The sequence below is a fragment of the Nelusetta ayraudi genome, unplaced genomic scaffold (genome assembly GCF_046127955.1).
Source record: "Nelusetta ayraudi isolate G7.1 ecotype Tasmania unplaced genomic scaffold, CSIRO-AGI_Nayr_v1 ptg000050l, whole genome shotgun sequence".
NCBI lineage: Eukaryota > Metazoa > Chordata > Actinopteri > Tetraodontiformes > Monacanthidae > Nelusetta > Nelusetta ayraudi.
This window is the reverse complement of record NW_027466100.1, coordinates 379,973-391,161: the sequence shown is the minus strand read 5'-3', so window position 1 is coordinate 391,161 and position 11,189 is coordinate 379,973. Positions and strand designations below refer to the sequence as shown.

Below are 11,189 nucleotides of genomic sequence, written 5' to 3'. Positions count from 1 at the left end.
TTTATGGCTGCTTTATTTGTGACATTTGTTTCCTAATTTAAGCAAGTGATGAGTTGGAAACACACTCGCGTAGAGTACCGGTAACGTCCCAGTTTTAGCAGCCCGTACGAGTTGGTTGGCATCTATAAAATAGTGATATTTACTTTTATTCCTCGCTCGTCCTCCCCCCCTTCTTCCGGGCAAATAAGACAGGCCGATTGTGGCGCTGCAGCAAGCTTCCGCTAGAAGCTGCTCCTAGCAGCTAGCTGTGACGTCGGCTGGTTGAGATTGTAAAGATGGCGGACGGTGGAGCATCATCAGTATTAAACGTATTTAAACATAGAGGCCCTTTTCAGTGGTTTTGCATTTCAAACAATATGCAATTAACGAACACAGCGTCAACGTAATCATTTTCATCACAGACGACCGCTACGTAACGAGGATCTTCCCATAAGAGTTGCTATTTTAAGATCATGGTGTGAATAAGACGGATTCTGATGATGTCCAAAACCAGGCCTGGAATTGGAAAATGCGACATGCATTTTCTAAAACGTGGCCATTATAATCCCTTAAATTTGATTCAGCGACTAACAGTTAAGTGTCATAAATTATAAATGGGATAAAAGGAAAGAAAATGCAGTAGGAGAAACATCCTACAAAAAGGATCACGTTCAAGATAAACTGAACAATGTTGCAGTGAACAAACTACGAAACAGCCACATTGCACACTAGGAATCACCTTCTTGACTTTTATTCTTTTCTTTGTTTTTAGAAGTATAATTTTCAACATTGGAGACTCTCATGTGATGCAGATTCTGGATTCAAGTCCACTTAAAGAGATCTCAAACAGCTTTTTATTAACATTTTTCAATCAATAACAGTACAATTTAGTACAGTATCTATCTTGCATCCAGCTCACCGTGTAACACCAACAGACTGAAATGATATACAAAAAGTGAAAAGGTACATAAGGGTGCAGAGCTCTATAATATTAATGGAAAGAGAAAAGGGAATCCATCTCATTTGAATTGCATTTTCACTTGTGGCCACACACGAATACATCACATTTATTGTACATCATTGCAAAAAAGGGAAAGAAAAGAAAAGAGTGAAAATATGTCACAACTTTAACAAAAGTGCTTCTGTATACAGTGAAATGTCATTCAGATGCTTCAGATTTTCTATTTAAGACCAAGGGTAACAAAGAAAAAAAATGCTCTAGGGTTTTAGCATGGACAATATATGAGAACGTTTTTGTTCCATTAAGAGTGTAGATTTTTAAGAGAAAAGGACTCCTCGAGGATAGAATTCTCACAATGATTGTTATAATTATTACAAAAATTGGCATCAATAGTACTGGTAAGCATAATTTACACTAAGTACGCAATCAATTTGAAGGTTGTTTTTTTCCGTTCTTGCTCAATCTGGTGCATAGCATTACCAGTATAAGTACATGATGTATGCAGAGTTGGAGCCAAAAAAAATGGCCTTTTATGTTGAATCAATTGATTACTCTCCTTTTCAGAAACAGAAAATCTAAGATTTTGCACCATTGAAAGCAAGTCTACAGCATGCACATCTAAAGGAACTCATGGCAGACAAAATTAAACGCCTTAACTTAAAACATCAGACCATTATTTTCAGACATTGATTTGTACATTTCATTCACAGAGTTGCAACTGCAGTCCCAAGCAAAGGAAGTGTCTATATAGTCAGGTGAGGTGTTTCACTCAAAGTGGATACTAAAAACACAATTCCCCCATCCATATAATAAAATCCGGCCATGCCCCAATTATCTCAGCACCTACTGTACTACCCTAGGCCCCCCTCCCCCTCCCGCACCCAAAGTCAAAGGCATGTACAAGAATTAAGGGGGTTAACTGTATAAGTTACTCGTAACAACTCCTTTTTGTACTGGAATGAGCATTCATAACTTATAGCATGTGCTTGGTTAGTTAACATAGTATTAGTTGAGAGGCAAAGCTTCTTCATGTGCAAAAGGCTGTGATGAAACAAAAACAGCTAGTATATAAATACATCATGGACATTTTGAAAGCTGCTCGTGTAATATGATCCAAGCTTTTATTTGCATTACTTGCTGCGCGATGTCTCTCATCTGACTTACATGATTTAACTGGATTAGAAAGACAAGCAATTCAAACATATCTAAAACCATGAAAGAAATGACAAAAAGAAAGCCATCAAGAATAACAAACCAGAATAGAATTCTTTAAAAAACAAAAAAAAAAAAAAAAGGAAAAAAAAAAGTTAAATAATTTGTACAATTACACTCCAACATTTGCTTTCAAGACGCACACATTTGCATGGGATGATAGTGTTGTTGTTTTTTTTTCTTTCAAAGTAACATAAAATGGTCCGGGAAGGAATGCACAAGTTTTCGATTTGATACCACAGGAGATCCTTTCTTAACTAGGTGATAAACAATTGTGCTCTTCTTTGTGTAGGAAAGGCATTGGTTTCCCTTCGTTTTTTTGTTGGTGTCCGAGTCAGTTTAAACAGTGTTAAAGAAGATGCTGTGAACATTCTGAAGTTGTAATGGTCTTCCAGTCAACTTTGAAGTTAAAAGAACATCTGGAAAACAAAGAAAATTAAAATTTAAATGTAACTATTCTAGCCTGTGGTGGTTGTGTAATTCATACAAAGTAATTAATAAGTCGAACATTAAGTCTGCTGAAGCGCTGGAAATTTGTTTATGTACTTACAACCAGCTTATAAATTTGTTGGATTGTAGGAGGGGGGGACTAAAGCTACATTACTGTCAGACGCATCAATACATATAGTAGGGTGTCTATTTATGGAAACTACAGTTTTCCAGTCTCTCCATTTAGTGAGATGGCAGCAACTTCACTCTGCACTGTACTGTTTTGCGCACAAATTTGGATTTCCCATTAAGTTTTGAAATATTGTTTTGACGGACCATAATTGGTCAGGGTGAGAGATGTAATAATGTCACCAGTTAGGTCATTTTCTTTATTCAGCAAGTTCAAAATAATACACAAAGAAAAGCCTTAAACGAATGCTAAAACCTGACCGTTATATAGTTCAGACTCGAAACAGCTGCAGTTGGCTTAATATATCTAGAGTTTACTGAAGTGGGGGCAGGAATGTAAAAATTAAAAAAGTAAAAAAATAAAACAAAACAAAACAAAAAAAAAACCTTCAGGCTTCAATTCCAGATCTTCAGAAAACTGTCCCAGGATCCCGTTGCAACGGCCATGCCGTCATCAGTAACTCCCAGGCAGCTAACACGGTTGTCGTGTCCAGCCAGCACACCTAGAAACAACAAAAGTTTTACTTGCCATGGACAATACTGGGACACGCAGCATGTAAACTGCATAATGTACGCTAACTTGGAAAACAAAAGTTAACTGCTTACCGGCACGATCTGCCTTTAGTGTGTCCCACACATTACAGTTGAAATCGTCATATCCTGCCAGGAGGAGGCGGCCACTCTTGGAGAATGCAACAGAGGTGATGCCACAAATGATATTATCATGGGAGTAGATCATCAACTCCTGATCGGCACGCAGGTCAAACAGCCTGCAGGTGGCATCATCCGAGCCCGTGGCAAAGGCATTGCCATTGGGGAAGAACTAAAATAGAACACCAGGATTAGTGCAAACCCAAGTCATAAATAAATAAAAATACAAGAATCAGCCCGTCCTATTGATTTCAATCTTCTCAGAAACTTACGCAGATGGCATTAATGTCAGACTCGTGGCCAGTGAACGTCTGTCTGCACATGCCCTCTCGAACATCCCAGAGTTTGGCGGAGGCATCGCAAGCACCAGAGACGAATAACCGGGCGTCGGGAGCCAAAGACAAGCTCATGACATCACCTGTGTGGCCAGCAAACGTAGTGGTCTGCTGACCAGTCTCAATGTCCCAAAGTGCACTATAAAAATAAAATGGACAGACGCCTCAGTTCCACGATTGCGCACTGGAAAGCTCCTGCATGGAGACGTTGATTTCATGGAGCGTGTCACTCACCAAGTGGTATCTCCAGAGCTTGTTACAATCTGGTTGTCATCAAGAAAGCGACAACAGGACAGGTATCCTGAGAGGGCAGAAAAAAAGAAAAAGAAAAAAAGTCATGAATGGTATGTTTTATTGATGTTTCTTTTGTGATTATTACTGCAAACTGCAGATTGACTTCAAGGTCAAAAACTATGCAGTATTTCCGAGGGAAATGCTACACTATTTGACAGTATTGACAAGACTTGAAAAAAGGAAGTCACTATTTTCAGTTAGTGATTTTTGGACTATATGGTCTTTTAGAAGAGAAGCATATCAAATGTTAAATTGCTATATAATAGTCATATATATCACCAAGATGACAAATGAAATCAATGTGAGTAAATCCCACCTGTGTGTCCGGCGAGCTCGCGGCTTACGCGTACATTCCCCTCACGGGTTTTCAGGTTGTAAATGGAGCAAATGTTGTCTAAGCCACCACAAGCAACGTAATTTCCTGATGGTGCATAGGCGCAAGTCATGACCCAGGAAGATCGAAGTGGAATGGCATGAACCTACAATGAAAGTGACAACAGAACAATTATGTTTCATCAACAGACTTGAACAGAAAACAAAACTTGCAGTCCAGGTTTCAGTCCACTGAATGAGCTGGAAGGAGGTTGGAGCAAAATATTCCGTCAAATGCCGCAGTGTTGTACACGTCCCAGTTTTGTTCTGCTACATTACACGCTGACGACAATAGTTTCCGACTTCACTTCAGTGTAAAATTTTAAATTCAAGTAAGATTAGTATTGAGCATACAACTTTATACTTTGTGGTTGTGATGAGAAATGTTTCAACACAAACTGTTCTAACGCAGGAGGTCCAAACATAGCGCGACTGCAGGTCCATGTTACCCATCAATGAGTTGCATGAACTTGGGAAGCTAAAAATTGAAGCTGAAACTGTGCGTGTAGCCTTTGCATGCAATATATAGTTTTGAGAATGCAGAAATATCATGCAAAACACTAAAATGCAAAGAAGCTATTGTAAATGCAGCAGCAGCTACAATATTTCCATGTTGATGGCAACACCGCCTCGATATTATGTGCAAGTCTAAAATGAAATCGCGATCAGGATGACACAACCATGACATCATTCAACTCACAAGAGGCCGGGCTTACCTTATTTGTGGTGTAACTGTCCCAAATGATGAGTTTGCCATCTTGAGAGGCACTGACCAAGAGCCTACACAAATGAGAAGACCTTCATGAACATCAATTCAAATTTGGTCACTTTTCAATTAGTTTTTCACTTCACTCGGTTTTGGTCATTTTATATAACAACTGAATACCACGTCAATATGGGTGGAGTCACCGGAGCAAGGCTGCCCAAAAGTCCCTTGACGTCATGTGTTATGGTGTTCTATTTGTAACCACTTTTTTTTAGTTTTTCCTGCTTCTCGACACATTTTTTCTGTCCGCTGGTAGCAGTTAGTGGCAATCGGCTCGGAGGACTGATGGACCTCGCTCTCATGACTCATACGTGTCGTCACTCCCTGTCCAATCACTGGCCTGCACTCTGTCGGGGCGACTCAGCTCGCTTGGAACCCCAACCGAGTAGGTACTAAAATAGTACCTGGTATGACAGATTACCGCCGAATGGCACAGCTTCAAAGTCAGGGAGTCAGGTAGAGCAAAGACGCAGTTGAAAATCAAATTGTACTGCGAAGGCAAAACTCTCAGTTGTCTTACCTTGAATCTGTTCCCCAATGCATGGCATAGATCTTAGCCAAATGGCCCCGCAGGGTTCGTCTTGTACGCATTTGGATTCGGCCAACAGGGTCGATGTTGGCTGTGATCTGCAAAACAATGACTTTGTGGATTAATGCTAAACTCAATGTATTGCGTGCCGGGATAAAAAATAAATAAATAAAATACAGATTGTAAACCATTTTCACCTGTGAGAGTGTGGCATCTGCGCATGCTTTCCTTGCATCCTAAGAATAAGAGGGAATAAAAAAAAAACAAAAATGACTGTTGCGTTCCAAATTTACATATAACTTAGTTGGTTTGACGTTATTGTCAATGGAGGGAGAAGCGTTATACGTGTGGATTACTCACTCTGATCTGATTCTTGAGCTGCTCTGCCTCTTGGCGTAACTGGTCCAGTTCACTCATTTTACTCAGCGTTTTTAATTACCTTACTCCAGCTACTAGGGCACTTGTTGATCTAAGACACAGACAGACAGCAGGGGAAAAGAACAGACTTAATTATTATCCACATGGATTCTCCTCATTTGAAAATGTGGTACATATCAGGTGAGAAAATGGAGCGTTGTGACCTCGACATGGCAAAGAATAACGTAAGGAAGGTGACACTTATTTTCCATTGGTTAACCATAAGCATTTGTGAAATGTATCAAGGCTTCTTACATGCCTCAATGTCACTGACATAATCCCAACATACAATTTTGATTACACAAATCCTTTTAAGGCATAACTTTCAAATGATCCTAAAGGAGTCATTATCCCGCTGACCTCAATCCCAGAGTTACTCAGAAATCTACTGATCAATAAGCTACTTATATTAATACAAAACCTCAAGGCCCCTTTCCAATGAATAAAATCCTCATTTTTGTGAGAAACAACAATCAAGCAAAAATGTCTTGAAAATGTTGTAGTATCAACTGGAGTGTTTTGGTATTCATATGTTCGGTAATACAGCGTTGATGCTAATATTTGCAACTCAGTTTGGACGAAAAACTAGAGAGGCTAAAGAAATGCCTTTAGACTCGAAAAATATTAAGAGAACAATATTTAATAGACCACTAATAAGTAAAATTGCATACCTAAGTCAAATGAATAGTAATAGTAATGGTTAAAGAAGCAATTCATTAATCTGAACCTGGTCAGTTACATTAACATCACTGTTACTGTTATTTACAAAGTGGACTGTCACCTGGTCATGCAGATATGACCAGCAATTTTTTTTTGTCAGAAACCGAATGTTCAGAGGCCAAAATCACTGTATTACATCTATAATAAATACACAATTATAAGTGCAGCAGCAGTGGAAGCGCTCAATAGTATTAATAAAAATAAAATGCTAATGTAAAACTGGATTGAGTATTGGAAAATCATGAAACATCAATACTTTCATTAACCTAAGTACACTACAATTATAAGCAATCTGAAAGAGTCCATTAGCTGAGCATCTACAAGAGGCTAATTGTAACCGGCATCTTTAAGGGAAAAAGAAGAAGAAGACATTAAATAAGAGAGTGTCAGGGTATTGATGACAAACTAGAATCTAACATAGCTTTCGGTCGACCTTGCACCCCTAGTTATCTTACCTGGTGGATTTCCTGCTCTAAGGCTGATGTTACAAGACGGTTTTGGACAAGTCTGAAAGTCTGAACTACCTGTCAACGATATCCTGTAGGCCATCTGATTGGCTGGGCTTTTTCAAACACAGGTTATCCTCTTACACTCATTAATCTATAAATGGATGACAGAATGCCACCGTCACCTTGAAAATATTTTTAAAAGCCCGATACAACCGTTGCGTTGCACTTTCATGTTAGTTGGTATTTATGATTCACCAATGTCCATATTTGTATATATTTTTTAGGCACAATAAAATAGACAATGTTCAATTTAGTTGCAAAATGCCGCCTCAACGACGAACTGACTGTAATGAACACTTTAAAAGTGACATGACAATAAAGAAGTTATTTATAGTGGAGATATAAATATTCCTCATTTAAAAACTGTTCCTTTGCTATTGATCTCGACCGATGCTTACAGTTAAGGAGTTCTCTTTCCCTCATCACTTTTGCTTTCCAAGCGCCTGATCAGGGTCAGCTGACTGCCTGATAAACAATGAGCAGTAGCAAACAGCCCCAAGTTGTAGATCACTAGCTGTTCCCAGGTCCCTTAAGGCCTCAACTGCATACTGCTTTTAAAAAGGTGTCTTTTACATCTCCATTCCAACTCGGTCTAAATGTATCTCTCTGTACAAGAGAATTTATCTCTTCTCAGAGGGCAAGTTAGCAAATCCTTGCCGTTAAACAATAATGTGATGGTTCGCCGGCACAAAGCTGGATCATCGGGAGGGCCATAACCAGCAGTATCACTCAGCAACTCCATAATCCTAAAAGCTAAAATCCCACAGTCAATGGGTCTCTAATCCTATCCATGTCCACTAGCATAAACAGCTGGCAGAAGCAGCCCAAGCATTAGACATGTTTTCCTAATCATAATAGGATGAGTTTAATCTTACTTATTTTACACACCGCATGCTTATGGCAAGTGCCTGGATTTACACACGTCCAGAAAATTCATAATCCTGACACACTCCCTCCTTCCTGTGTCTAGTTTGGTAAGATACTGTATCATTAATGGCAGAAGGGATGTGTGGGGGGGTAAAGGTGCATTTAAGGTGTCGCTAAATAAATACTTTATACGGATACCTTACTAAACCTGTTTGCAGAATTATTTAAAACAGAAAAAAGGTACAAAGCAAATTCACAAAAAATTGCCTTAAAATCACATATTATAATGGTGTCTTCGCACAGTTTACTTGACGTTTAAAGCTGTATGCTTAGGCACTGTGTGTGTGTTACTGTGATTTGCCTGCAACAGTAGACATTCGTTTGCATTGCATTTGAATGGCTGCTAGATGTTGTTTTAGTCGCACAGTTAGTCTAACGCGCTTGCTGGGATCGGCCACAGAAGGGCTGCACATCACTTCAACGCAAATTTGGTGGCAACTGTAAGCTGCGATGTGGCGAGATACCGAGGATTCTGCCATACGTGTCTGACTAGGAGGGTTCGAGTTAGGATGTATTTAAAACGCTATCAATGAAATAATAATACGACTCGCTGAGATGGAAATATGAGAAGATGCAGCTAAACGCCATCTTGCAGACCGCTGTCTGCTAAGTTAGCCTGCTAGCGGGCTTGACAGCGAAGGCCTGTAGGCAGGGCACAAGCACTGCTTCAGTAGGCGAATGCTCCAAGTTCTGAGTGTTCGACTAACGATAGGATGGGGAAATGCCCAATAACAAGATAGGCTTGAGTGGCATAATGATCGGACGAATCGCATCAAGCACACCCAACAAGCTGTGGCACCAAAGTAAAATTGGAACTACACACACTTGGGGCTAGACTAGGCAGCTCTTCCGCAATTACACGGAGTGCTATGCAGTTAGCGTTAGCTTTAAATCCAATGCGCTGGGTAAACCCACAGAAATCCAATTACTTGTACAGCAACAATCTCGTTAAAACCGACACTGCAGGGATGATATGATTACAACCTGTGTGTATATTTAATCGGTCTCCTAATCGCAAGGAAGGCGTGAGACTAAAACATTGCAAGGTCGGGCGATGGCCCGGTTAACTTCAATGGGGAAGAACTGTACTGTCAGACGGGTGATTTTGAAATAAAATTAAATAAACAAAAGTGGATAGCCATCAATAATCCATCGCAAAGTTACTGCAAATCAGTTGACCAGTGTCAATTAACTAACGATACAAACCCCGAGTTAAAGGCGTTGCACCGGCGCGGCCCTTTGGTTGCAGGGAAACAGCGATGAGCTAACTTATTAGTCCAGCTTAGAAAAAAAATGGGGTGTTTACGAGGCTGCAACATTGCACACCAAGTGTTCTGTGTGCGTCGTAATAGATATGTAATAGAAATAAAAAACAATTTAAAAATGCATTCCCGAAATACTTACCACGATCACATGCAGAAACCACATATATCTACGGAATAATTCATTAAAAGCTAAAGCATCAACGTAGGGCAGCGCTATGTAATGTGATGGAAGCGGAAATATTGAACAAGGAGAACCCACAATGGTGATTCCATTTGTTGTTTTGTGACTACAGTTACCTTTTCTCCTGTAACGTTACTGGATTTTTAGGCCGAGAGGCCATCACCGATATCAAGGCTCTCTCAAACATCAGTGGTACTTAAACGCCAGCAATGATCTTTCGCTAACTGTGGTTAACCCTGCCCTATTTGCCTAGATATGGTAGCTAATTAGGCGAAGATTTTTTTTTTTCTTCCTGTAGTCATCATTTCAACCATCGAAAGAAAACGAGCCACTGTGTCAATGGTACGAACATTACAACAGGATCCATTTACTCATGATAAAACACCCAGCTTGACGCTCGCTTCCCCCCAGCTAACTAAATGGCTAGGAAGCTAGCTTTCGACACCCCACCCCCGTATAGTAAAATTCCGCAACAATTCATCAGCGAATGCTATTAACCATTAATGTGAAAGATGGTGGAGTGGCACCGTTGTCGCCTCTTTTCACCTTACCTGATTCAATATTCGTTTGTTTTCGCGTTTGGCATTGACTGGAAAACAAGACGGCGTATACCTCCGATCCACGCATCAACGAACACCACAGCGCTAGCTCACAAACTAGCTAGCCCGCTAGCGTTGGGTTTCCGAGGAGCAGCCCTTCCCGAACGCAGGCGACGGCTACGGCTACGGAGCCTGACAACCTCAGTCAACCAACCGAAGAGGGGAGGGGAGGGGAGGGGGTATCACACCCACTAGCCTTCCGCTGGAGACGTTGCCCTGGCAGTCAAAATGGCTTATCTTTAAAGTCACTATACCTCATTCAACCAGGCAGTCTACCGTATCCCCCTTGCCGAGCTTAACATCTGTCCTTTCCGAAGAAATACAGTCGTCCGGCCATCGAACGATTCAGATGGGCGCGGTAACCCTGCAGTCAGCGCTAGGAAACCCCACGTTGCAGCAGCGATTATTGGAGAACCTTCCACCGATTGGCGTCCGTTTAGCTTTTAAAAGAGGATTCTGTCATTAACATCTTCAAATTAATGTTTGGTACCTCCTTCAAACAACCGAAGCAGTTCTTGTTTTACAAAAAAAAACGGCTGAGGCAACAAATTGTTTTCCTCCACCAAGCTAAAAGGCTGAGTCACAGCAGATAGTCAGCCTGGCACCAACTTGGTCCAGGAGAAGGAAATACTGTTGATTTATTTCAGGGAGGGAAAAAAAAAGCACTTTTGTGTTAACAATTGCAGCGTCAAACAGCAAAATATTTGCGGAGCTAAGTGACAAAGACTGCACAGATTTCAATATCCGTGTACTGGTTCCGTGTACAGAGTCAAATTTGAACAGTAAACAAGAGTAGTCAAGGTTTTTTTTTTGCATGGCAAATAGCTGCAAGGTGTGAACCAACAAAGGCACAC

General features: G+C 40.5%; 1 protein-coding gene across 4 annotated transcripts; it reads right to left on the bottom strand.

Annotated features, from left to right (window-relative positions):
• Window positions 1-810: 810 nt before the first annotated feature.
• On the bottom strand, window positions 811-10,848 carry gnb1b (guanine nucleotide binding protein (G protein), beta polypeptide 1b). 4 transcript variants are annotated; one of them, XM_076037189.1, is made up of 11 exons: window positions 10,288-10,581; window positions 6,078-6,186; window positions 5,915-5,953; window positions 5,709-5,815; window positions 5,139-5,202; window positions 4,367-4,529; window positions 3,991-4,057; window positions 3,694-3,895; window positions 3,377-3,593; window positions 3,158-3,273; window positions 811-2,571 (listed from the first exon to the last, which is right to left on the bottom strand). In XM_076037189.1, the coding sequence occupies exons 2-10, from the start codon at window positions 6,132-6,134 to the stop codon at window positions 3,167-3,169; spliced, it is 1,023 nt and encodes a 340-aa protein (XP_075893304.1). In that variant the 5' UTR covers window positions 6,135-6,186; window positions 10,288-10,581; the 3' UTR covers window positions 811-2,571; window positions 3,158-3,166. The 4 variants fall into 4 exon arrangements, with proteins under 4 accessions (XP_075893304.1, XP_075893306.1, XP_075893305.1 ...); XM_076037191.1 differs by lacking the exon at window positions 10,288-10,581 and adding an exon at window positions 10,826-10,848 and having other exon boundaries at window positions 811-3,273; XM_076037190.1 differs by lacking the exon at window positions 10,288-10,581 and adding an exon at window positions 10,590-10,749 and having other exon boundaries at window positions 811-3,273.
• Window positions 10,849-11,189: the final 341 nt, after the last annotated feature.